General features: G+C 38.4%; 4 protein-coding genes across 8 annotated transcripts in view; 3 read left to right on the forward strand and 1 right to left on the reverse strand.

Moving 5' to 3' along the window:
- Positions 1 to 811: 811 nt before the first annotated feature.
- gopc (golgi-associated PDZ and coiled-coil motif containing) lies at positions 812 to 9,979 on the reverse strand. 2 transcript variants are annotated; one of them, XM_079474019.1, is made up of 9 exons: positions 9,430 to 9,927; positions 6,522 to 6,686; positions 5,037 to 5,060; positions 4,256 to 4,431; positions 3,965 to 4,130; positions 3,465 to 3,560; positions 3,169 to 3,333; positions 2,679 to 2,853; positions 812 to 2,476 (listed from the first exon to the last, which is right to left on the reverse strand). In XM_079474019.1, exons 1-9 carry the CDS (start codon positions 9,709 to 9,711, stop codon positions 2,358 to 2,360), a joined length of 1,368 nt encoding a protein of 455 aa, XP_079330145.1. In that variant the 5' UTR covers positions 9,712 to 9,927; the 3' UTR covers positions 812 to 2,357. The 2 variants fall into 2 exon arrangements, with proteins under 2 accessions (XP_079330145.1, XP_079330146.1); XM_079474020.1 differs by lacking the exon at positions 5,037 to 5,060 and having other exon boundaries at positions 9,430 to 9,979.
- LOC306904232 (nephrocan-like) lies at positions 9,289 to 12,840 on the forward strand. 4 transcript variants are annotated; one of them, XM_079474013.1, is made up of 4 exons: positions 9,289 to 9,743; positions 10,744 to 10,830; positions 11,044 to 11,945; positions 12,338 to 12,839. In XM_079474013.1, exons 3-4 carry the CDS (start codon positions 11,110 to 11,112, stop codon positions 12,708 to 12,710), a joined length of 1,209 nt encoding a protein of 402 aa, XP_079330139.1. In that variant the 5' UTR covers positions 9,289 to 9,743; positions 10,744 to 10,830; positions 11,044 to 11,109; the 3' UTR covers positions 12,711 to 12,839. The 4 variants fall into 4 exon arrangements, with proteins under 4 accessions (XP_079330139.1, XP_079330138.1, XP_079330140.1 ...); XM_079474012.1 differs by having other exon boundaries at positions 9,686 to 10,008; positions 12,338 to 12,840; XM_079474014.1 differs by lacking the exon at positions 9,289 to 9,743 and adding an exon at positions 10,214 to 10,579.
- Positions 12,841 to 13,442: 602 nt separating this feature from the next.
- Positions 13,443 to 19,269, forward strand: nus1 (NUS1 dehydrodolichyl diphosphate synthase subunit). Its single transcript, XM_079474702.1, has 5 exons — positions 13,443 to 14,124; positions 15,303 to 15,434; positions 16,018 to 16,170; positions 16,623 to 16,722; positions 17,675 to 19,269. The coding sequence occupies exons 1-5, from the start codon at positions 13,776 to 13,778 to the stop codon at positions 17,763 to 17,765; spliced, it is 825 nt and encodes a 274-aa protein (XP_079330828.1). The 5' UTR covers positions 13,443 to 13,775; the 3' UTR covers positions 17,766 to 19,269.
- Positions 19,270 to 23,365: 4,096 nt separating this feature from the next.
- The window catches only part of slc35f1 (solute carrier family 35 member F1), a 47,802-nt gene continuing 43,524 nt past the window's right edge, over positions 23,366 to 27,643 (forward strand). Inside the window, exon 1 of the mRNA XM_079475530.1 lies at positions 23,366 to 23,733. Within this exon, the coding sequence (XP_079331656.1) occupies positions 23,624 to 23,733 (110 nt within the window). The 5' untranslated portion in view covers positions 23,366 to 23,623. The remainder of the gene's footprint in view (positions 23,734 to 27,643) is intronic.

Below are 27,643 nucleotides of genomic sequence, written 5' to 3' on the forward strand. Positions count from 1 at the left end.
ACATAAAATCAACCAAAACAATGATAAACAATAAACAACGAATAGGACAAATATATACTTATATAAAATACATTAAAACATAAATAAAAATACATTAAAAATTAGGGCCAGATCACAATACAAAGATATTCACATGAAGAATTCAAAAGCATTACAAATTCTTACAGTCCTTATAGCTTTCTTAGTAGATAGGCTACTGAGATCATATTTAGATAATTTTCTACTTCTTTTAACAAGACTGAGAAGACTTAATTAGCATAGAAAATTAGCATTTGTGAGTGTAGAATTTGCTTAGGAAAATAATTAAAGAAATTTTGTGTTTGACTAAATGTATATTACGTCACATTTTATAGTAGTTAATAAAAACGAGGGATCCGGAAATGCTCGTGCGCCATCTTCTGCCGAGAGGCGGGAATCCGATTTGCGCGAGCTCACAGTTGGGTGTCCATTCGTCGGTTGTTAACTCGTTTTAAGTGCCCTCGATAATGTACACTTGGGTTTCGGGCACCGCCGAAATCTCGCTCTTTATGTATACCCGCGCCTCGAGTCAGTTGTAAAAACACATTGGACAACTTTATGACACTTTTATGGTATTTGGATGGCTTTCATGAGCACTTATTGTCATCATTACGTGGAAAAGTACACGGGGAAATTCTTCGGAAGTTCATACTGATTGAAGCAACGTGAAGGTATACAAATAGAAACACGACTTTAATTTTGAGGTAATTACTATTTTTGCTCTCGTGCCGCCCCCTTACGTTTGAACTAAGTACTGCAAATGTAAATAATTGCTAGATTCGCCAACACACGATCAAGTTATCACTGTGGGCATCGTCAAGTTTATTGAATCATACAACTGCATGTGGAACATTGCTTCCAAATCTCAGAAATTACAAAGATAAATGGAGAAATCAATCAAGATTCAAATAACGCTATGAACACCCGGGTTGTTTTTCTGTGCTGTGCCATGCACTGGTAGTGTGGGAAGAACATGGCGCCCGGATCCATAATCAGTAACAAAAAAATAAAAGCTACACCAACAGTCCAAACCAGTCCACATACTGATAAGAGAAGACCATACGGTCAAAGGAGTCGGTTGCCCTCATCCCCAAAACACCCGTGAAGATACAGTGGGGTAATAAACAGTGATGAACATGAATAATTGATGTGTATTGTTCTCGGGCTACACATAAGCGTGTATTCTCTCTTTAGGGGATGATTAATTGCTATACAGCCCATAGGTTTCTTTAAATACGGAGTTATCATGTAGGAAGATCTTGAGCGATCTATAGGAGCAGAATATGTTAAGAGATAGATATTCCAGAGCATGAGAGTGTAGTGATGTTAAATAACTGGGAAGCAACACTGATAATAGAAAAGTCTTCGAGCTGTACAGTAGTGATGTTACAATTCACAGATTTGAGGCACTAGAGCTAACTTTACTGACACTGAATAGGGGAAGATGGTCGTTCGAATCCTCAAAACCTCAGCGCAAGATATAGGCTTGGATTCAATTAATTTAAATAACTCATTGTGTTGTCTAAAAATGCAAACGGACTCCCCTAACTGGATAATAATCCGTAATCTTTTCCAAAGACGCTGTTAATACAGTAGGTAAGTAAATTCAGCGACGGTGTCGGGACCAACGGTCGCTGTTCTGGATAGATGTTCAAAAATACTTCACTGGATATGTAGAAGAAAATATTTGGAAAATTACAATGAAATCTATTGGAGGTTTTGTATTAATTCACCCTAAAATCAGACAAAAAGCTGAATATATATTTCTTTATCAAATAAAACCCAGATGTTTCTTTTAAGTCCTCTCCACTTTTTTGCTTGAATGAATGTGGAGGCTGCGTGTGATGTAAATACATGACACGTATGTGCGCTGTTTCCATCCCTGTCATCCTCAGACCACCCTGTCTGCAAAACAGGAAGTGACATCGTTCTTGTGTCATTGCTTTAGAGAAGGACAGCTAAGCAGGTTTAACAGCACAGGCTCACACTAGACTAAAAGTGCAACATGAAAACTATTGATGTTTTGGGATTATGTTCCTTTAAAAATGACCTCTACATCAGCTGAGATTCTATTCACCACCTGAAGGTCGTCATATGATTTTTCCACCCTCAACTCTTTCTTTACAACTAAATCAAGATGGTGGCGTAAACATGCGAACAGGCCTCTGTGTCCGCTAAGTAACAGTCCTCTCTTCTCTGCGTGGTTAATTTCCAGTGGACAGAGTGAAAACAGTCTGTTCTCCATACATCATAAGTATATTGTTATGTTACATATTTTACATGTGCAATCTCTTTCTGTTTCTCAAACCAGGTGCTCCTATTTCTTTGTATCTGGAGACCTAAGAAGAACTCTCTGTTGATTCCCCTGTCTTGGAGATCTTCTCATCCGAAGGACTCTCACTTGACAAGGTTGTATCTCCATTTTCTTGCCTGTTATTCGCTAAGTGCTTCCCTACAGCTGCACAGAAAAAGAAGAGAGTGGTTTAGTTAATGATTCCGTTAAAAATAACATGTAACTATTCAAGCTGCAAATTGAAAGGTTTGTTGGAACAAATCAGATATGATCAAGTTTGACGTCATTTGACTGACTAACAGAGACGAACTATTATCTAAATTATCTTGATTTATTTAATTGTGTAGCTCTCTTTAAAATCGCTTGCCTTGTAAGGAGGTGGGGTCAGCGTTGCCATTGTTCTGATTGGCTTCTGGTCCCTCCTCCAGTTCGTCCAGGTACAGACGGTACCGATGGCCGCTGTCGTCTTCATACTCCACGTTCTCGTCATCCGAATCCACCTCCGGAGCCACATAAACCACCTCAAACTCGATCTCCCCCCTCTGCATAGAAAAAACATCTTGTGAGTCTCTAAACTCTTATCTGAGGTAAACATAACCTTTGCTCCGCTGAGTGTTATTATTCTTGGGTAGTGACTTGTATACACTGCAATAAGGAACTAAAGCGATTTAAAGTGAAATGTTTTATTTACACTTCACAAGAGCATTTTAACCGTTGGTGAGCACTCGGCGTGGGATCAATCCACAGGTCTTATAATAAATTATAGGTCACACGCCTATCCTGTTGTGTCAGGCCACTCACAGAGCAGCGAACTGAATCGACCAACAGGCGGTTCTCGCTCTGCATGTGCCATTCACCTGCTGTGAAAGGATGGTGACTGCCTCTTTGTGCTTGGCGTCTCTCAGGTTGATGTTGTTGACTGCTAAGATGGCATCGCCAACGTGCAAGCCTCTGCAGCGTTCTGCCGGCTGGGTGGGGTGAATTTCCGAGATGAGGATGGGAACTCCGTGTTCTTTACCGCCCTGGGTTATTCCGGGGAGGCAAATATTAAATTAGGACTCTGATCTTTGCGATCATCTATTTATGGCGTATTAACTATCATTCAAAGGAAAGGGGTGGATTGGGTTTTTATACAGGCAAAATTTGAACTCACTGTTATTGAGATTCCAAGCCCTTCATGATCTTCTTTGGTCAGAACAACTTTGCGTATAGGACCAACTCCTTGTGTCTTCTTCAAAGAGTCTGTGTCCTGGAGAAGACAACATACAATAGGCTTTAGTAATGACACAGTCATATACTGTACTGTATATTGTAAAGCTGATTTGCAAAAGATTGCAGCTCTAGAAGATATATACATATAATACCATACTGAAGGTCTGGTAACTTTGGCCAAGGCCTGCCCAAGAGCCCATTTAACTGACAGGTAAAGCAACCAATCACGTTCCGTTTTGTTTAGAGGCGTGGAAATGTCTCAGCAGTAAAATAATATTTTAATGTAACATTAATGTTTTAATGTTACTAAATACTTTTAATGTTACTAAATACTTTTAATGTTACTAAATCCAGACGTTACTTCTGGTCTGAAGTGAGAATTATACCATTTCCGAGAGCATGTGAAGGCAGCATAAGAAAATATGAACTAATCTGTCTTACATGGCCCACGGGTGATTGCAAGGGCTTGTTGGGGTCATTGCGCCCCCTGCAGGCTCGGATGACTGTTTTGTGGCGGTGCAGGTGAATCTCTGCTTCTAGCTGGTTCCACAGTTTATCATGAGCTGGTCCTTTCATGTCTCGGCCCAGCAACTGTATCTGCTGAACTCTGAAACAAAATAAAAGCCCTCAGTTTTCTAGTTATGCCAATAACTTTTGTTCAGGGGATAGTGGGAATGTATCATTCACAAGGAAAGTTTAAGGTAACAGTGACATCTCTATATATTGTCTTACCTCCCTGCCAGCTCTTTGTCCAAGTATTTGGCTGCCAGTCTGGCGCCATAAACCTCAGCCTGTAGTACCGCGATATGCCTGCGGAGGGCCTCGTTCTCTTTCTTCAGCAACTTTACCTCAGCTTCCAGCTTGGCCTCCTTCACTTTCTCTTTCTTACTGGCCTCCAGTTCCTTCTCCTGGGAAATACAATCAAACAGAATATGATAGGTTACAGGTGTGGATCACTTTCTTTAGCTCACACAGGCACGTCTGATTTACCATCTACTAATTGTGTGACACAAATCCAGGCAATAAAGATAATATTACGTGATATTATCTCTTCAGTTGTTACATACTCTCTATTAAGGGATAGTTCATCCAAAAAATATTCTTTCATCTTTAATTGACCCTCATAGGTTCATGAATCTTTACTTTGTGAAGCACAAAAGAAGATATTTTGAGAAATGTCAACGGGGATAAATGTTGTTTGGTTCTTCGAAATATCTGTTGTGTTATGCAAGAGAAAATCATTCAGGTTCGAAACCACATTGGGGCATAAATGATGAAAGTCATTATTTACTCATCCTTATGCCATTTCTCATGCAAAGCCATCACATGACCTTAAATGAATCACTAGTTATACATGAACCACTTTTATGGTCTGACGACTTTCATATTTGGATGAACTATTCCTTTCTAATCCAATACACAAACAGAACATTACGTTTTTGTGACAGATGGAGGAAACGGAGAGAAAGAGCGTTAACAGAAAGGACATGCACTCAAAACAATGCAAACTTACCATCTCGTCCACTGAGGGAACATGCTTCAGGTTGAAAAGAGAAAGAGAGGATCAAAGGTTAGAGCAGCAGTGTTAAACAGGAAAGCAGGTTACAGAAGCATCATAACAGGGTTATGTTTGAAAGACTTGAATGAAGCTAAACATCTGGTTTGCCAAGACCCACTTAACTGGGAAAAGCAATCGATCGCTGTCACAACGGTCAACAAACTATACGACAACCAACCAGTTTTTGTCCATAGCCATGTGTCCACAATTTGTAAATGTTCTGTTAAATGTTACAATTATTGTTGACTTCTTAAGATAACATGTTAAGTTAAAAGAAGTCAACAGCCAAACACAATTTTTTTCTATCACGCTCTGAAACTTGACAGAATGAGTCGATTTTGAAAAGGCACATCCCTATACACTACACACCCAAAAGTATGTGGACATCCTTTTCTAATGAGTCAACTTGGCTCTTCCAGTCAGTCAAAACGTTTACAGCTAGATAAACAACCGCACAGCCATGTAATCTCCTAAATTTAACACTAAAAAGTACTAAAAAACACATGACCTGATATCAACAAACAACACAATTATAGGACGTGTTTTCTCCCTTTTAAAGCTGATTCTAACTATGTATTATACAGATTGTGTATTATATTATTTTGTTTTAGGTGTATGATATGGTTGGTTGGATTACATAAACATATTGTAAATACTATAGTATACAACTGTATTTTTTTCATCCGGGCTACCACAAAATTATAATTTTTATATTCTGGATAAAATGATAATAAACATATTGTATTTGTAATCCACAACACTGCATACTATTTACAAATGAGTATGCATAGTCATCTCACACATTCTTTAACGGTCAAATTCATAAATGTATTTTTAATTGGGTATTTTAAATATTTAATTTACCTTAAGCCAGTTTGGAAAACACCAGTCTAGACCTTTAAAAACTTTGTTATAAAACTTTGGTTTGTTTGACTAAAGCCAGTCCTGTGTACAAGTCAAAGTCCTTTTAATAAAAGAGTGGAAGATCTTGAATGGCCTGCTGAAAACCCTGTTTTCAAACCCACTGAAAACAAACACTAAACTAGCTGGGATCAAACCAGGCTCAATAACTCAACATCACTGCCAGACATCAATGCCTTTCCAATGGCTAAATGGAGGCAAATTCCGCCATCATTGTCCGAAAATCTAGAGCAAATCCCTCGCAAAAGGATGAAGGCGATTATAGTGACAAAACTGCTTTATACTATATAAACTTCATACAAAATTGAAAATAGAGATATTTTTTGATCAGTTGTCCACATACTTTTGGCGGCCATATAATAAGCCAATGATTCACTTGTCCTCAGCATGTGTACCGTGTGATCTCTTTGAAATCTTTCTGAAAGCCACGTATGAATCAAAGCATAAAACCTTTGGCTATATAACCTTGTTTCTGATCGGCTAGACAAATATAAAACTGGAGGAAGATGTTGCGTCTACCATTCTGTCCTTGATGGAGTCGGAGTCCACCGTCTGACCGGCTTTGGCTTGAAGTTTGAGCTGCATGGCGTGAAGCTGCAGAAGCTGTTCGTGGACCTCTTGCTCCACCACTGCCTTCTCCGCCTGCACGTCCGTCAGCTCTGAACGCAGGTCTACTAGCTGAGCCTGAAACACACACACACACAAAGTATTAATAACCAGCCACCCAAGATTCATGAATCATGCCAAGGCAGAGTGCTGATTCAAACAGGATTTGAGTATGATGTAAGAATTACACCATCTTTCTCCTCTCCAGAATGGTTAAAGGATGACTGCAACCTTAATATTAGGTCATCCAACATTACCCAAAAGGCAGAATGTAAGATAAAACCGAATAAAAAAGTTATATATGAGTCCATCACACAACTGTAGGGTTAATAAATTAATTTAATAAAGGATACTTTATTTATAAAGCAATTCCCTAGTTTTGTCCAAAAGTGACACTGCATATATTTTTTAAGCAACATAATCTCTTCCTAAGAACATATTGAAACTCAACAAATATTGAGACTCTGACACCCGTGTGCCACTGTAAACGGCTCAGTCTCTTAGGTAATGTGCCTGCGTCAAGACAGATCTAAAGTCTTCTCATCGGAAATTAACTCATTTATTTATGTGCCCGGCCTTCTTATTCATCACTAACACAGCAGAGAAACTTTGCTTTTTATCTCCCGACACTAATACACCGATACAAAAGAAGAGAGGTGAATACTTTAAATTCACACCGCAGCCCGTCCAAATAGAATGTTTTTATATTTTACTTCACTTTAATCCAAAGCAAATGCAGTTCTTCACTATGTGGGCTCTTCGGGAGTTAAACCCTCAATCTCGTGTATTAGAGGAGATTGTAGAATGTGCCATAATTTAATAGTGTTTATTGTTTCTGTGCCATCCTTGAATTAAATATAAAACTAGATTTTGTGACTCAAAACAAGGCTCCAAAGTATATCGAGGGGGTTCCGTGTGTGGGATGTAGCGGTAAACTAGAGAAAAAAGCGTCATTGTTGCACACTGAGACCTCTCATACAGTCTACATAGATTGTCTTCTGTCAAGCCATCTGGGTGGAAAACTACTGTATTCGACCTACATATATTTGCACACTTTTCCTAAGAAAATGTTTTGGTGTCTGCCAAAATCATGTGTGTAAATGTAATACCAGGGGTTCTGAATACTTCCCACACTAATCTTTATATACCATGAAGTACCAGCACATCACTAGTAGCTTTAACCTCACCATCCAGTTCTCCTCATGCAGAGTGAGGATCTGATCAAGCTGTGTGTTAATCTTCTCTGCTCAGCATGGAAGAGAGAGATGGCTGTTTGTATGACCTCTAAACCAGCTAAACCAACTTTTCAGAAAGACATTCAGTCAGCCACCCACTCTAATATACTGTGGAAATTGAGTCATAGTACAGTGATTCATTCCACAATGGCTAAAAAAGATGGATCTCCCTCGTGGAAGAAAATAATGCTTTTATATTGGACAGGGAGCTTTGATAAAGACCCATTAACAGATTTTTAAAAAGTGGTGGGCAAAAGCAGATTACCAGAGCTGGTCTCCCGAGACGTCTGAAACACACACAGCCAAGGTGCCAATTATACAGACTGGGCCGAAATATTGCAGGCTTATAGGAAATTTAACCTAACAATACTTAGTAGAAACATGACCCGCCAATTACATAAGACTGAGAGGTGAAATATATTGTAAAAGGCAGTAATATGTTTGTACCAAAGTCCTATTAAACCTGGCTAAGCAGGTTTAACAGGTTTGAGCTATAGATCCGTAGGTTTGTGAATACATCAACAATGTTTGCATACAGCTCATTTTTATGCCCACATGCAAAGCAGTATGTGGTGGATGATGAATTCTACACCAAAATTGTTTAACATAATTACTATTATGACTATGTATGTGACCCGAAACCTTTGTATTGTAGTGTCCTAAGACAAAAGACAGATATATTGACACTGTTACGCACACTTGCATTATTTAGCAAACAAAACTCAACCAACTATTATCTACCATCACTGACTTGCCCGGACAGTCTAGGAGGATCTATAGTGTGTATGTTTTGTATAAGAACACATGATGCATTAGACATAAAGCTTAATGGTTTGGTTTTTGGTTTTCATGTATGCATTTAGCTTATACTTTTATCCAAAGTGACAGCAGATCGAGATCTTTTTATAGATATAAAACTTACATCGGACAAAACACTGCATTGTAAAAATTATAATGATTTCATGATGTAATTCTTGAAGACAAAGCTTTCAGAATTTTTTTGTTTAATTTCATTAACACTGCATATAGGAATTTGTCTGATTATGTGTGTGTGTGTTTTGCTTATAGTCAATGGTTTCTTGTACAGCTGCTTTGTAACAATGCAAATGATAAAAAGCGCTATATAAATAAAGCTGACTTGACTTGTGTGAACAGCCTAATGACAAACAACATTTTGAAGCTGTTCATAAGCCATTTAATTTCAGTCAAATAGTATTTTACAACAGAAAAATAAACGAAACACAGAGAAAAACCTATGGGTAACAACTCCAAAAGAAGTACTGCAATAGTACCATGGTAAAATTAGATGTCAATACAATGATATTTTGATATACCATGATATAAGAGGTCAGTGAACCGTTTACATATGCAAAAGAAAAAACACATTGATTGCCATATTTAATTGGTAAATTTAAATATTGAATTTATGTTATTATTTTAACATCACAGATCAGTTTCATTTAGGACAGCAGCCTAGCTAACAGCTCAATACCCATAAATAAAAACACAGACTATACCATTTTTAGGTTTCAGCCCGGGATCAGTCTTAAGACTTTCAAGAATATGATGAGAATCTTGTTTCTCACCTCTAGTTTGTGGTTGAGCTGAAAGATGGTTTGTGCTTTATGACAGAGCTGAGCGAAGCACGAGCTAAGACTGGTCATCTTCTGACGGCCCTCATACGTGATATCGGCCTGGTCCGGATCTATCTCTCCCATCAACAGATCGACATCCACAAACGCTTTATCGAACTCTTTTTCCAGCACCTCCAGCCACCGGAACATGGACATGCCAGAGCCCGGAGCCGTAGCCGGACCGACGGAGAGGGCCGAACCCGGAGACGCGACACCGCAAGCGGACGCGGACATGTTCGACACCGACAAGGATCCAGGAGGAAGAGGCAAATAAATTCCTTGTTTCGCGGCGGGGCGCGGCTCTCTTTTCGGGTCACGTTAATGGTGGGAATGTAAACGGATAGATAGTGGAAGTGGTCGTGATGGAAGGGGTGTTTTTCCGTTCTCTCATCCGACCAGGAAATCCGAAATCAAATACAAGTCAACAGCGCGGATCGATTAGTTTGGTCTGCCACACGATGAGGAAAGCAGCGGATAGGCGAGCGAATCGATCGCAGAGTCTAGTCAAAGGAATCCCGTGTAGTAACTTTGGTATATTTATTTATTAGCCTAAATAGTTTTAGTTTTATTGTTTACATTTCAAACTGTATTTAAGTATTAAATTATAATACGCATACAAATGTTTCATTACAACGGATGTTAATGTGAAATATATTTGACAAAAGTGTGTTTTTTCTGGTTTTGTTTCATTGAATATATAAAAGCTTATTAACTCTCAGGTCCAATTTGTTTGGGTGTAGCCGGTGTGTTTAACACCATGCCAGCTTTTGTGGCTGTCAAAATATAATAAAGGTTTTTAAAATCCGCCATAGTCATGAAGGTCCAACAGTACAGTACAATGGGTCAAACTTCATCTTGGCAAATAAATGTTATTTAGAAGAAGAGAGGACAATACTCATCCAGAGGAAATGCATTTGTTTAAAGATTAGACTGGGAATAGTTCTATCAGCACTTTTCGCAAGTAGTCAAACAGAGAGGAGAATTTATTGCTTGTATGTCAGTTCCTTCTTGGTGTCGAGTGTTGTTTTCTAACCAAGATAGTGATCTAAGCCATTGTTCCAAATAAAGCAAAGGAGTCTTTTTCTCACAAGTGGGCATCTGGGTGAGCTATTTAAACCTTGGGAGCTCAAAACGCTGCTTCAGCACAGTATGTCAGGCTTACCTATAAGGATGATATTTTACCTTTTTCTGTTAGTTTTGCTCTACTCTCAAAATGCCTACATGTGTCCGAAAAACTGCTTCTGTGAACAAACATCCTCTGTGCAGTGTTTCAGGGTTCAGTCTGTGAAACTGGGCATCTCAAAAGATCTAAGGAAGATACATTTAGGATTCAGTCATCTCAAGGAGCTGAAGGTAATTATTGCTGTTTTATTGCTTTATTTACATGCACATCCTTATTAAACCGTGTAAGTTATGTTCCTGGTATTCTCGTGAATGACCTATCAGATCACTTTATTCTAAATTTAAAAAACTGTAATTCATTTTATTTTAAGAAATTGAATTGTTATTGTCTTTTATTAAATGTGTTCAGATTTATTCATTCAATCAATGTATTCTTTTCCACAGGTCAGAGATTTCTCTGGTCTGCCGGGTCTTGAAGAAGTAATCGTATCATCAGGTGGGGTCGAGAAGATGGATGCCAACATGTTCATATCTCACACTGCACTAAGAACTCTGGACCTTCAAAAAAACAAGTTGAGACACCTTCCCAGAGGTCTTCCCCCTGGCCTGGAAATCCTTCACGTGGGACACAACAGGATACACAGCCTCCCAGAATCCTCCCTGGTGGCTCTCAAAAAGCTACGGATCCTGAACCTCCAGAATAACCAGATAAGCACTCTGCATGCCAGTACCTTATCAGTACTTGAAAACCTTGAGAGTCTCTACCTCGATGGCAATAAAATTAAGTCAATACACAGTGCTCCCAGGTTGCCTGCGCTAAATATCCTTAGCATGGGAAGCAACAGTATTTCTTCCATACCTTCTGCTTTTTTCTCTTCAATGCATCTTCTCAAGACTTTAGATTTGTCTTTGAACCACCTAAACAAAGTCCCTCACGGTCTTCCACCGTCTCTGATTCATCTAAACCTGGACAGGAATCAGATCCAATCCCTCAGAAATCGTGATATGTCTCAAATGCACGACCTTGTAACTCTTTGTGTTAGCTTTAATAAATTAATATCAGTGGATAGGAGTCTTCGACTGCCTAGCCTCTCTGTGTGTGAGTTAGCAGGAAATGAGTTACGAGAACTTCCTGGCAGTTTGGGATCTAAACTGGAAAAGCTAGACTGCAGGCAGAATAATATTCAGGAAGTCACCTATCAGCAACTAGCGGGGATGAATCAACTTAAACATCTTTTTTTGGAAAACAACACCATACGCAATTTTGAAGCAAGTGCGTTCAGGAACTGCATGCAACTTTCTAATCTGGCTTTAGAACAGAATCTCCTCTCTGCTATTCCTTATGGGTAAGTGATGTCTTTATTTAATATATTGGTATGTATATATTAGCGATGTATTTTAAGATGCCTGTAGCATTTATAATTAAATCCAGAGTAACTGAATACAGTTAAAAAAAATGCTTGGTGCACCGACAGCATCTGTTCTAAATCTTTTCTTCTGTACAATGTTTTCAATCCCAAGGAAAATTAAAGCATGTGATTTGACTATGTGTGGATAATATGTTTTGCTATATATTCATAATATCAAATTAAAAAGACAGTATTAACTGTAAGTATGACATTTTGGTTACTCATTAATTTTACAACAAATCCGTTTTTTATATAATTGTAGAAAGTAAAATAAAGAGAAAACTAACATTGTCATTGATATGTTTCTCTTCGTATCCTTTTCATTCCAGGCTTCCTGAGACACTGGTCCGTTTGGACCTGAAGGAAAACAACATTGACACAATACACGAACATGAGCTCAGACCTCTCAGGAGACTACAGGTGTTAAATCTCCGGAACAACAAACTCTCCACCCTGCCGGCTCTGAAACTGCTTTCAAAACTGAAGGTTCTGTATCTGGATGGAAACCCGTGGCAGTGTAGCTGTGAACTGCTTAAGATAAAAAAGACGCTTTTAGCAAAGCATGTGGAAATCAATCCTGATTTCTGCAGAGAGCCTGTCCATGCATCTCTTGAGGAATGGCGAGCGTATTTATTGGCACAAGTTATCTGTGAGAGGCAGACCAAGAATTTGTTGCTGGAGAGCAAAGATAATGAGGAATAGGATTATGATTTATAACCTTATATTTAACATAACTGATGTTATATGTTATAATTCGTGTATTGTTTTGCTGCCTGTTTTGTCCTCAATCTCATTCGGATCAACAATAAACAGATTTGTATTCGTGACTGTAACCATTGTGTGAAAATGAATCACACTCGTTTGTTTCATAACCGGGTCACTTGACTTTGATTCTCCTACAGAAACAAAAGAAGAAATTTTAAAGAACCATCAACATTGGACCCCAGTGAAATCAAATACTTAACCTGTAAAACCAAGAGGTTTTTTGTTTTGTAAAGTTTCCCATAAAGTACACAGCTCATCTTAATAATAAGTAAACAGAAAAATAATAAAATACAAGAATACATTATAAAAGTCGTTTTAATCCTCTATTCAAACAATTAAACATCTCCTTTAATAAACGTTCTCTTTAAACAAAGTAGTAATGAAACAATATATTATTTTTTTTAAAGTAGTTTTTTATCGATGCTTAGAACAGGAACATAACAAATGAGAAAGTATACGTCACATAATATCAACCAAAGCAATGACAAACAATAAACAACAAATAGGACAAATATATACTTATGTAAAATACATTAAAACAAATAAATAAATAAAAATACACTAAAAAAAGAAAAGACGTAGGGTATATTTCGTTTTATTTATCAAACGCACTAAAATAATACGCGATTTACGCGCGTTACGTATACCTCCGCGGCGGCCAATCACATCTCACGTAAGAACGGCTCTTCCGAGATCAGGCTTCAAACATCGTTTCCCAGAGCAACCAATCCAATACAAAACTCCTGACCGATCCTAGATCAGATCTTAGACGGCACGAGCTCGAGCTCTCCGCCGTCCAATCAGAGAGCTCCATGTCACAGCAGCGGGTTCAGAGGGGAAAGGTGGCAGGATGAAGAAATGGCGGCCGGCACGCTGCGGTGTTGGCAGTGAGCAAAATGGCACATTCCTCGATATTTCCTCTCTCGGATATATTTAGCGCGAGCGCCTGATTTAACCCCCCTACAGATATTAAACCGGGAACGCGTTTGAAGACTTCAAACCATGGCTGTACTGTACGAGATGGCGTGGCGGGTTTTGTACGCGCTGTTGCACCTTCAGCGCGCTCTGATCGCCTGGTTCCGAGTCCACATCTGGAGGTGGAAACGGGCCGTGGTGGCTTTATTATTGACCCTCGCCCTCGGCTTTTACAATCAGAAAAAGACTGGACCGGTGCGCAAAAGGGTCAGCCGCCGGGTGCGCTGGGGAGCGGACGCTCGGACGTTAGAGAAGGTGCCGCTTCACGTAGGGATATTAATCGCCGAAGAGGAGATCCAATACACCGACGTTGCAAATCTGGTGGTGTGGTGCATGGCAGTGGGCATCTCGTACGTCAGTGTGTATGACAGTCAAGGTAAGACTCGCTGGTCACGGAGTGCTTATGAATGAATTCAAGGGAAGTGAGTTCCAGACAATCACATGAGTGTCACGCGTCTAAGGGGCGCATCTGATGCCAAAGGTGGTTTGAGTACATCTGTTTACCCACTTTGTCTACCATAATGCACCCTCATGTTGTTCAAAACCTGTATATGACTGCTTCTGCAGTGGAACACAAAAAGAGAGATTTTGAGGGGTGTCTCTGTGGTTTTGTGTTCTTGCGATGGAGGTCAATGGGTGCCAATGTTGTTTGGTTTTCGAAGATCCTCATAATATTTTCTTTAGTGACACTAAACATACGACATGATGGTAAATAAAGGATTTAAAATAAACAATCTTGTTTTTAAACTTTCTTGTCATTGCATTATTAGAAGGGATGATCTGTCTTTGCCATGAGTCTCTTTCAGAACTGTATGTTTCAAAACGGAAGTGTGATACTTCTGGACTGTATACAGTATTGTGTTGCTTGCTTGCAACCTTTGACAGATATTTTACAACTGTCTATGGTGTGGTTTGTTTACAAAGCTCTAAACGTTATAATTGTTTTAATATCACAGTTGGGCAAATTTACCTTCTGTTTACATGATTTGTTTAGGCTTCCTTAGACCCTAATGAGAAATCAAGCGTTGAATTCATAAATGTGTACTCCTCATTAAACATAAAGAAGTGTCGTAGGTAAACTTGCCCTGTTTTATGACAGTAATGTGGCTTCGGGGGCGATTTATTGTGGTCTTCTAAATATTCATGATATAAAGTTTGTTGCATTTTATATCTCAGTATTTCCCTGCTGCCTGATGCCTCGTTTTCCGTTTCACAGATCTAAACCACGTTGTCTTTTGTGGTTCTTAATCTGAATTCATTTTAAACCGGTTTCTCTAAACACTCCCGACTGTGTTTGTGCCGGTTGGATTGTTGAGACAAGCAGAGCAATTGAGACACAGTAACACATTTCACCGTAAATCTTACGTCCAAAATGGTCCTGTAAAAATGTGAGGTTGCCATCAGCATTTATGTTGAAATCATTAATAAAAGGTTTGCAAATACGTTTTATAGTAGTTCCTGACTTTTTTAGAGAGTATAGAGAATATGAGGAGTTCCCATGAAATGTGAGTGTCTGTAGTAAATGTTTCTATTTACAAACCCATTTTTTGCCAGGTGTGTTCAGGAGGAATAACTCCAGACTGATGGAGGAGATCCTGAAACAGCAGCAGGATCTTCTGGGAATGGACAGTTCTAAATACTCTGTGGATTTCTTGAAGAACGGAACTGATAAACAGGAGCAGCAGGGTGAGGCTCAAAACTTGGGTCAAAGTTACTTTTAGGGCCCGTTGTGGGAAGACTGGTAGTTAGATGTCAAACAGGTTAGATGAGAATATTTCAGGTTTTTTGCAGCCAAGATCTGTAAGAAATGAGTTTCATTTGGCCAAATGTGCCCGGAGCAATTCATCTGTTGAATAACCTGACCGTTTGCAGCCTAAACCACAATGACATGTATACAGGAGAAACCCCCTTTACTTATTGTCATTGGTAAATGATACAAAATTCTTTTGGTGATGTCCTGTGGCGTGAAATGTTATACATCAGCTGTGACTGTTTTTGAAATCTTTTCTTCTTAAAACAATACATCTAACATTTATGAGCTCATATTAGTTGAAAAAACTGGACGGACATTGTACTTGGTTCCTTAAAAAAGTTTTTAAATGCGGTTGGTTATCATCCTCAACTGCAAAGATTAAAAACGCTTTGTTTGTTGTATCTCAATTCAATCAGATCACTTTACTCTTTACATTTTCTCTTCCTGTAAATAAGTAGAAAATGGACTATATCGAAGTCACACTCTAAAATATCCCAATGTCATCTTCTGTCTCAGTGTTGTCTTGCCAGTCAGTGGTGAAGGTTTTATCACCAGATGATGGCCAGCTCAGAATTGTCCAGGCAGCCCAGCAGCTGTGTAAGGCCGTCGAGCAGAAGGAGAAGACGTCCAAAGACATTGATGTCAGTCTTCTTGACTCATTACTCAGAGGTGAGGTTACAGTGCACCTGTCTGCTGGACCAGCAACACAGGCAAGCATTTAAATAAGAGAATATTCATGTTTGTTTGATATATAGATGTAAATTGAAGTTTGAAAGATTGTTGACAGCAGCTGGTCTATTTACACAGCTAATGCACGTTGTAATTGTAAGGATTCTTCCTACCATTGTTGGAAAAACTGCTTTGTACATTTCTTTGTTCTGTTGAAGACAAAAGATATTTAGAAAAATGAGGGAAAGCAAGCAGTTCTGGGGCACTATTGTTGACTACCACTGTATTTTTGGTTATAAGATTTCCTCCAAACATCTTTCTCTGTGTTCATCAGAACAAAGAGATTTGTGTAGTTTTTGAACAATTTTTGGGAGAACTGTCCCTTTAAAAAGCACATGCTTAACAACTCGAGTACTCCTGATAGTACTGACGTCTGTTGTTTACCCGTGCAGAGTCACAAAACAGACCCGACCCAGACCTGGTGTTGAAGTTCGGTCCTGTGGAAAGTACTCTCGGATTTCTGCCCTGGCACATTAGACTAACAGAGATTATGTAAGTATGTTTGTGTGTGTGCTTGTTTTTAAGTTGGTGTTCCTCTGTTTACACACTACAGGCCAGTCCCTTTTGGGGGTCATTTTAACTCATGGTTTTCTTGCTGATGATATAAAATGAAAGCTAAATTCTTGAATCACACTGTAGAGTGCAATGAGTTTGAAGAATACCCGAACATCATTTTTTATACCATTGCCAGTGATCATTGTTCTTATCATGGTATTGGTACAGTACAGATCTCAGTTCAAAGTAAACGGCTGAATATTCGTAAGAGCGATATTTTGGCATTAAAAGATCCATCACGTGATCGATGTATTTATTTTGTGTAAGCACACTTTTGTGCACAGCACATTTGCTGGCGTTTTGCCTGGAGAGAGAACACTTAAATCTTGTAGTGAGATTAACAGCTAAACCTGTTTGCACTGGCTTTCTGTGGGTCATCATTCATTTGCATAATACAAGAATAATTTTGCTACTGTATTTGGGTTTACGTCCTTTAATGTTTCATTAGTTAGTGCTATGAGATCTGATGCCAGTCTTGCTATCAGGCTAGAAAAGAATTGATCGGAAACAAGATTTAGCATTTTGTTCATCTCGTCCGCTAGATGGCAGTGTTTCACTGTTTTGTTAAGACGGACACAGCCAAATTATCTTCAGTTTTCCAGAATTTGTGTTTCATTCTGTGAGCTACTAACAATATTCCTCCCAAATTTCAAATAATAATGTTTTTTTATTTAAAAAAATGAAACCTGGAGAAACTTTTCATTACTTTCTGTAAAAACACACGCCATTTAATAAAAACGATTTTGTGCCATATCTATAATTTTTCAGTTTGTTATAAAGTAAAAAACTCGATGAACATCATCTATGTGTGTTGATTCCATCATGTTTTGCCAGAGGTTGTACATTCATACATTTATAATTCCTTATTTTTGGTTTATGTCCCATGCAGCTCCTTACCGTCCCACATCGACGTCTCTTACGACGACCTGCACGGTGCTCTCCAGCGTTACACGAGGTGCGAGCAGCGCTTGGGCAAGTGAAGAACCGTCTGCGGAGAGAAGAACAGAATGAAGAGAAAGGGGTGGAGGGGATCCATCCCTTTCCTCTTGTTTACAGTACAAGCACTGGAGCCCCAGCGTCAGCAACCAACTGCCGTTCGTCCCCGTCCGGATCATCTCCGCTCTTCTCCGCAGAGGCCTGCCTGGTGTCTCTGCGTGTATGTGGTTGTACTTGTATGATTGTGTGTGTGTATGTGTGTGAATGGTACATCTGCTCATCTGAAGGACCCGAGCGCCACCCTGTCTCACGCCAACCAGCAAGCTGGTCGCAAAACGGAGCTCCGTTAGCCATGTGGTGTAAATTCTCGCTTTCCATTTACGTAGTTCTGGATACGTGCTGTACTTTGACGGACTCGTACGAACCACGTCTGTGCACTGAACTTTATGGTGGTGATGTACAATGGCACGTCCCGCATAACGTGACTCTGTGATGTTTTAGGCCTCGGAGGTGAAGTACGTTATGGAACTTGCAAAATATGAACTTTTCAATAATGGTCTTTTAGTCTCTCAACTGCTTTGTGACGGTGCGACAAGAGATTTTCCCATTGATAAATCTTCTGCATGTAGAATCAACATTGATCATCCCATTATAGCTTTACTATTGAAGTGGATTTGGTTATATTTGTGTTTATTTGTAATTGTTGTTTGACTGTGTGCAGTTGTGCCACAAATTACACTAATAGGCATTAAACCCTGATGTTTGTAATTCCAAGTGCATAAAATTGATAGTTTCGCATCGTCCCCCGAAGCTCTTGCTGTTTGTAATAGCTCACAGTGCTAATTATGTTTTTATTTGATCATTTTTCTATTTAAATTATACATAGGTTTATTTTCCCCAGTCGATATCTTGAAATCAAACACGTATGTTTTATATTGACATTCTTTGAGATCCATAATGGCATAGGCTTTGCATTATGCACGCATCACAACGGCTTTGAAGAAATCTTAAATGTAGAATTCGTGGCTTACTGTTGGCAGGGTTGGTTTACCAGCGTCCAGCGTGCATGTACAATAAACATTTCAGAAACCTAATTTGCGTCTCTCTTGAATGAGAATGACATTGAATCAAATCCCTTTCGATGCACTACGGTGGCTGACACAGGACTAAGATGTCGTCACGTTTTCGCTTCTTTGCCGAAGAAGAGCACTTTGTGTGGTGGACATGCAAGGGGACCCGCGATGTATGTAGACAGAAATAGCTCATTCTAAGGTAATAAAAACATAACACTTCATTATGTAATCTATATGTCTTTATACAGATGAGATATATTATATTGCATTTCTGTCAGTAGATCCTCCAGAAAAATACACATAGGACCTTTAGTCAGAGCATAGAAGCATAAAAGGCTTTCTGTAGCAAGTCTTCATCATAATTTCTTTGCAATAATTTTCATCCATAAGGACCTCATGTTGAGATAATAACTTGCCAACAAAGTCATCCAGAGGGTCCAACCAAAGGCAAATAGCATAAAACAGAAAAGGCATTAAAAAAAGAAAAAAACAAACAAAGGTGTCTGCACTAGATGAGCAGTCTATTATAAACTCCGATGATGTTTGATTTAATTGGGACATTAAAGCCAGTAAAGGATGGAGGGTGTAAGAAACACAGCCTATTCTTATAAAACATCAATGCCTAAAAACATCTGAAGTAGATCACACGTAGGTCAGAGATGTTAGAAACATACTCTTCAAGATTGAACATTGTCTGCAATAATTATTTCACTCTTTATACAATTTTAAAATAAATATTTAAGTCTTAAGGGAATTAAATTGTAAAATGTTTCTGATAAAATTATGGAAAATTGAATTATAGATCAAAAGTATGTATTTAACACGCTCGCCTGCCTCACGAGACCAAAATAAAGTATCTTTGAGCCTTTCAATTTTAGGTGCACGTTGAAAGGTACGAAATAATTCAGTTTCCGCCGATAATCTCGTTGCATTATGAAGATCTACTCTATAGACCACTTTGGAATACATAAACGGTGATGTTCCAACACTGGTCCTGAAGAACTTCCTGTTTCAGTTTTTAAATGCTACACAAGAACCGAATCAAAGTGTTAAAGCAATATCTTTAAGATTGAATATGTATGTTAGATTAAAAAAATATATAACGTAAAAACTGAAACCATAAGTGTTTCTGGTCCAGTGTTTACATCTTCTGAAGTGGTCTATATTTACTCCTCATTTTCATCTTATTTCAGTTTCTTTTCTTTTTTTGTTTTCTAAGTGGATTGGCAGGCTTTCAGCGTGTTCTTTATAAAATGCTGTTGCACACTACACACATTTATTTATTTATTTAAGCGTCTACAGCAACACATTATAACTGCTTAATGTTTGCTGCTCAACATGAACATTCACACAATGTAATTATTTTTAAAGTAGTGAGAGGTTTGCAAATATCACGTTCACTGTAAAAATGTAGGTTCAACTTTAAAAATAAGGAACCTGGTTGACTGCTGTATTTTTAGTTAATGCAACTTAAAAATATTAGTCAACACATTTTGCATCAAATTCACTGAGTTAACTCAGATTTTTAAGTTGAAATAACCCAAATTTGAAGGCAATCGGGTTTTCCAAGTGTTGTTGAAACCTTCAAAGACATAACATGTAGTCACTTAAATACAGCTTGTAAAGTTGAAGGTTGTTAAGAGGCACTCTTACATTTCAGAGTCTGAATAACCTTTTTTTCCACTACGTGGTCCAAATTCCAGTAGTATAAATCAATTTTGGTGTAAAAAAATGATTTGACCTTCAACTGAACAACAGCATTAAGTAGAAAAGATCATTGCATCACGCACAAACATGTCTGGAAATATTGAATTATTTCAGTAGCAAGTCATGAAAACTAAGCTATTGAAAGCACAACCGTTTCCAAATGAACACTGTCAAACAAATGCAAGCCGTCTCTTGTTTCCATGGTTTTGCTCTCGATGTGTCTAAATTGAAAGAAGAAAATAAAGTCAGTGCCAGGAGATATGAAAATTATTATTGGCACAAGATTATATATTTATCTGTGTCTGGTGGACTGACCTTTACTGCGTGTTGTTGTTTTGCTCAGTTTAATAATCCTTCGTTTTTTTATCGTGTTCGGTTGTGATAAAGCAAAAGCCCAAGTGGAGCTCGAGTCTGTCAAAGAATAGCATTGATCGGCTATCCACTCCCCCACGGCAAATAAGATAAATATTACATCAGCTAAAACCTTGAATAAAAACAAATCAATTTATCACTAGAGCGCATTGAACGGAGGCGAAAAAATAAGTCAAGACAACAAAATAAGGACTCATTGTAGATTTGTCAAAGCCTGGATTATCACTGGGTTGTTTTAGGGAACACACAACAGACGGGATGCATTAGCGGTCACATAAACCCACTCAAGACCCTTTACTTTACGATGTCTGCAGCTCCCTCTTTTATTGATTTCACTGTGTGGCTATTTATATGCAGACACTGTCAGGTCCTTCTTTTTTAATTGGGTGTTTGCTGGTACAGAGTACTTCACCCAAAAATGAAAATTGTGTCATCATGCCTTCGAGTTGTTCCAAATCTATATAAATATTTTTTTTCTGATGAACACAGAGAAAGATATTTAGTCGAATGCTTGTAACCAAACAGATCTCACCCCCCATTGACTGGTAGGAAATTATCATTTTCTTTGTTCTGTTGAACACAAAAGAAGACATTTTGAAGAATGTAGGACAGCAAACAGTTCTGGGGCACTTTTGACTATCATTGTCATTTTTCTACTGTGGAAGTCAATGGGGGGCAAATTCTGTCTGGTTATCAGCATTCTTCCAAATATCTTTCTCTGTTTTCATCAGAACAAAGACATTTATACAGATTTAGACTTGAAGGTGAGTTAATGATGACACAATTTTCATTTTCGAGTGAACTGTTTCTTTAAGGTTCAGAACAAAGCACATTGCACTGTAGCCTACTGAACAATAGCCTTCTCCATCTGACTGTTTATTTCAATTTGTTTTATATTTAATAATATACTGCATACATAATATATTATAATATTTTAATATAATAACATTATACCATATAAAAAAATTATACTATAATATTAAATTGGTATATTATACATTTTGATTATATATAAGAGGTAACATATTTTTCATATCTTTAATTACAAATGCAAAACAAAAACCTTTATTTTCATGATAATTTGAGGACACAAGTAAGGGTTTGCGATCATGTGATACCAATTTCCAATACTGCCTATTACTGTTGAACACATTTATCATAGAAATGTCTATTTAACTATTTGTTTTATAGAAGTAGATGTGGTAATTTAGCATGAAACGTCCCACGACAGCGAGAAATCCAGGAGGTCGATTAACTAATAACTCTGCATCTTTTCACAGGATTAAGCCGAATTTAATTTTGGTCACTGGGATGTTTTTCTCACGCAGACCTGGCAACCCGGTTCAAGAATCCAGACAGAACAATGTACGTCAGCTTCAGGAAAAAAAGACTCAAATTCAAGGGCAGAAAGAATGATCCAATGGTCACAATGCCAGCTACTTGGGGAAGCAACATCCATTAAACGTGTTGTCTGCTTCCCTAACACGAGCATTCCCTGAAGGTTACTATTGCACCTGCTGTCTGTACATTCCCGTCTGAACGAGCCAATGACCCCTTCTGTGCGGTTTGGGCACAAAGACTGTACTCCATACTGCGGTTTCTCACACATGCAATGTAAGACTGAATCCTGTTCAGCATGCTGGCCACTGGTTTCCATGACAACAAAGGGGTAATGATGTGATGGGTGGTCGAAGCCTCTATGGAAACAGTACTTTCTCAGCCTAAACACTGACTGACATTGAACTCTAACATTACATTAAACTTAAAATGAATATTGGAATTCACTTTGAACCCTTTTTCCATGTGTCAAACCAAATAAAGGGTATGCGCATTAAACAGGTGTGTCGCGAATACGATTCATGTATTGATTTTGGACCAAAGTGTCCATAGCTGTTGTTCCCAGGTGTCATCTGTGAAAACAAATCTATCCCATCTGTGCATTCATCTTTTTACTTTCTTTTCCTCTCGTTGGCTCTGGGAGATCAATGGTCAATAACAGCCTTTATAATAAGAAAAACTGAAACGTGTAGAAGAAGAATAAAACAATCAAACTGTTTTCCATGGTGTACAACAAAAATGAATAAATATAACAAAAATGTTTGATAACTATTGGCCATGCATGCTGGGAAAACATGTGACTTCTTATGATTTTTCCGTATTATTTGTTATGATTAATACATAATAACAATAATGCATCATATAGTAATATTTAAAGTAATTGCTCATTTATAATTTAAGTATTTTATTGTAATATCTAGGCTTGCACTCATTTCTGCATTTTATTGTCAAGGTTACATGCATTACAGTATTTTATTCTCACGTTACAATGGTATTTTATTTCTACAATTAAAAAATTGTGCCACGCTTACATTTATTTATCGCTTTTATGTTTTTTATCACCGTCATTGGTGGCAGCTTCACAGTGTAAACAGCGCCCCCCAGCGGCACACTCGTACCTCTCACTGAAAAGACGACCCGCCTCCAACACTCGCGGCAGTCCAGCGCTGGCGTTCAGAAGATGCTCACCGAAACCCCAGGACACATCTCCTCGCAAACCACACAGGAAAACGGGTGCATCCCCGTGCATGAATCTTAAACACCCAGCAACCTCTCGGACCCTTCGACATCTTTACAGCATCACCTACCGGAGATACATACACCTGTTCATTTCCAACTGGATTATGGAAAGCTGAAGCTGGTCGGAAGGAATGATCACTGCTCACCGATCGCTGTAGTTTCCAGCTTTAGATATGATTCCCGAACGCCAGAACCATGTTGTCACCACGATTGAGACCATGCCAGAGACCGTCACAGCAGCTTCTCCGTCTGTGTTCCAGAGGATGAAGAAAGTGTTGAGCAGGTGAGAGCAACTACATGATGGATCACATCCGACCTGGATGCATCGGTGATGGTAGTCGTGCTGTGCATGTTTGTGTGAGGTTAATAAGGCATGCTCAAACAGGTTTGTTTTATTGAATTGTGGATGTTAAACCCACCTGTTTTGATGGCCAGATGAGAGTTTTTAATAGTGAATCCCAATGTGATGTTCGCATTGTAGCATCCAAATGAACGTTTTGACTAAACTGATGTCTTTTGGACTGGCATCACGGGTGATACATCCTTATTTGACCTTAATAGCAATTGTTTAAGGTTATAAAAGCCTACATGGATGTGTGTGTGTGTGTGTGTGTGTGTTTAAACCCACCTGTTTCAATGTCCATATTAGTGTTTATAATAATGAATACAAATCTGATACTGTTTGCATTGATGCATTGTACTGAATGTCTTGACTGAACTTGATTTGTCTTTATTTTAGCTTCATGACCTAGTTGCAGGTTTTCCAAATGGTGAATTTCGGATAAATAAATCTTCGTCATTTAGTCGGACAATCATTTATGGGATGTGATCTTTTGTAAAGGCCAAGTCGCAGACACGCATTTCACGATGCACATTGTCCTTCAAATATAGTTTTTCTGTGTATGCACGCTTGCACGCTTTTCCTTTACAAATCACTTCATCGCAGTGACCGAAAGGTCTTGTGGAGAAATGCACACTACGACTCTTTTGTTTTGGGGTGTGTGCGTCCATCCATCTCAAGCGTTTGCTCGCCTCGAAGGAATTTCTTTCCAGAATGCCCATTCAAGTGGCCATAGAAAACCTGCCGTGTACTTAAACACAACAAACCCATTTGACCCAATGAAAGTGAGATCCGATCAACCCAGGGTTGAAAATCTGCACTTGGTTTTGTTCTGAGTTCATTAGTTCGGGTCGGGGCGGGTGTCAGAAACTCTGTAGTGTTTTACAAAGGTTATTTGTTTATTTGTATCTATTTAAACACGACATAGTTGCTAGACATTAGGCAACACTTGCTTCTGAGACAGTAAACCGTTTTAATAACCCATTATAATAAAACATAATGATGTTAATATATAATCCCATCCTGTTTATGTTAGATATTGTGATCCGGGATAACTGCTGATGCTGGTTGGAGCCATAATGGTGGCATTTCACTTTTATTCACGTTATGCGTGAGTTAATGAATGCACTTAAGATTTGCATGACGTTTGTTAACCCGTGTGTGTAGGTTGGCCGGACGGATGCTGTTACTCCAGTTGTGTGTGTGGTTATGCGTGGAGAAGGACAGCTGGTAGTCCTGGGTCAGATGAGTCAGGCAGCCTGTGCTCTCTCCTTGCCATCTGCTGGTCTTTTTATACCCACCACTTGCCTTTATTTTCCAGAACAATGTCCCTGGAGGTAGAATCAGTGCAGGGGAAGATCGAGTTGCAAGCTGGGTGCTTCTGGGCCCATTGTGAAACTGCCAAGAGTGAAATCTGCTCTTGGGTAGAAACAGGGATTATTCTTCTTATTTGGGACTTTGGGAGTGATCTTTTAACCAACTGGAAGCCACTGTGTAGGAATTAACATTTTCTTAGGGGCACCTGCTAAGATGAGCATCACTAGTCTATTACTATTGCTAAGTGTTGAGTAAGTGATTTGAACCCTAAACTTGGGTTTGTGATACGGGTGTGTATGGTACATCAAATCGTGCACCTTTTCTTAATCAGATCAGATGAGGTCAGATGAAAAAAAGGTGACAAATTCCCATGCATTGATGTAGGGGTTGAGACATATGTAGGGATCAAAATATCAAATAAAGTTGGGGTGGGCAGTCCAGGACACCCTAGCAACAATATAGAAAAACCATGGTAACCCAAGCTCATGATACATGCAAACCTTACATTTTTTTGGAACTCAAAAAAAATGGCTTCAAAACCATAAAATGGTTTAATATGCTTTAAAAAAAGTTGGAATAGCATATCAATTATTTATAATATATAATGATCTGATATACGATTATGTGTATATTCCATTATTTGTGTTTCTGCAAACTGATAGTGGCTGTGCATGGTATTATCTATCTTGGTTAATGTTGTCTGTGTCACAGAGACACCAGGTCAGGGCCGTCTCGAAATATGCATTAAAAGTTTACATCTAGACAAGAACGGATCAAATCCCCTGATGTGTCCTTGATCACTTGCGTGGACTTATGACGCTATATTTCCCGACATGCATTTCGCAGTAAAACAGCTAAATGCTTATATTATTATGGTTATCTTGTCACTAAATGTAGTTTTAAGAGTGGTTTAGGCGAGAATGTATGTGTTTAAAGTTCTGCAGTTGGTTAAAAAAGATTGCGTCTGTTAAAATTTGTTTTGGAGATTTTGAGATTCAGGCAGTCACCGGGTGCTCAGCGTTCATGTACCTGCCCGACGTAGAATCACCTCGGCAAGTGTTTCTGAGTCTCACAGCTGGCTCTGATGTATCTGTAGCATTCACACATGAGATATAATTCATTTGGGGTATATCTTGGTCTTATTTGTTCCCGGACAAATCGTTTTAAGTGATGGCAACGTTAAGTTTCACTTTTCTATTTTTGATTTAATGTTGTACGTTGTCGGAGCGCTTCCTTCTGGATTAACGTTACTTTTGACTCATCTCAGTATCTTTTCTTATGATTCATTAAATGTATATGACTACCTCGCTTTAGCTACACACAAATACAAAGATGTTTTCACAAAGTATTCGTGGCTTCAATACGGTCTATAGGTCCCAACTTGTTGAAGCTACAAAAAGCGCATCCATCCACCATCCATTCGATAAAATGTTTTTGAATGACTCTGGTGGGTTAATCTGAGGTTGAGAAAATGATGACAGATCTTCATTTTTGGATGAACTATCCCTTTAAATCTCATTGGTTCTTGTGTGTCTCATGAGAAGTGGTCATGATATTTCGTATAGAGAACCAATTGGATTCAAAGTTACTGATATGTTGAGATATTTACAATTAGGGTTTTTGTTCTTGATTCATCGAATAATATATGATTCATTTTGAGACAAACCTATTGTTTCACTTCAGGAAGTTTTACACACTGTAGTTGTTTGGATTACTTTTATGATGTATGTATGTGCTTTTTAAAATGGAGACCTATGCAAGTACATAACATGACAGATATTTTAATTTAAAAAATGTAATCAGTTTGACTGATGAAAAAAAGTCATACAGTACATATGCGAAATCATAAGAGTGAGATTATTTTCACTTTCAGATGAACTATTGCTTTAAAGGTCCAGTGTATGACATTCCTTTGGAAGCACTACAGTGGCTGACACAGGACTAAGTTGTTGCCGTGTTTTCACTTCTTTGCCGAAGGAGATAACGTATTTACAAAACGTGCTCTGTCGAGCAGTTTGTCCGTTTGGGGCTACTGTAGAAACAACATGGTGGATTCCATGCAAAGGGACCCGTGGTGTATGTAGATAGAAAAAGCTCATTCTAAGGTAATAAAAACTTCATTATGTAAGGATTTTATACACCTCTGAAGACATAGTTTTGTATATTATATTGCATTTCTTTCAACAGATCCTCAAAAAAACGACACATGGCACCTTTAATGGTGTCACTTTGTTTCTCTGATAGACACAGGTTTACAAATTGCAATGTATATGTGCTCTTGTGTTTCAGATTTTTTGTAAAAATAAAAGGGATAAGAGCTTTTTCCAGCCACGTGGGATGAGATAAAGAGATATTTATGCTAAATCTAATCACATTTAGTTTAGCGGATTCTGTTCACATGGAAAAGTTTATTATATTTGCGAGTAGATGAAAGTGGAAATTGCAAATGGTCTTTAACGGATTATACTTCCTTTGAAACTGATCAAGTAAACAGTATCAGTAGTTGAGGATTTGTGGATGTCGATTGGAGGTCATT

Source organism: Barbatula barbatula, assembly GCF_947034865.1.
Source record: "Barbatula barbatula genome assembly, chromosome: 15".
In the NCBI taxonomy this organism is placed as follows: Eukaryota; Metazoa; Chordata; class Actinopteri; order Cypriniformes; family Nemacheilidae; genus Barbatula; species Barbatula barbatula.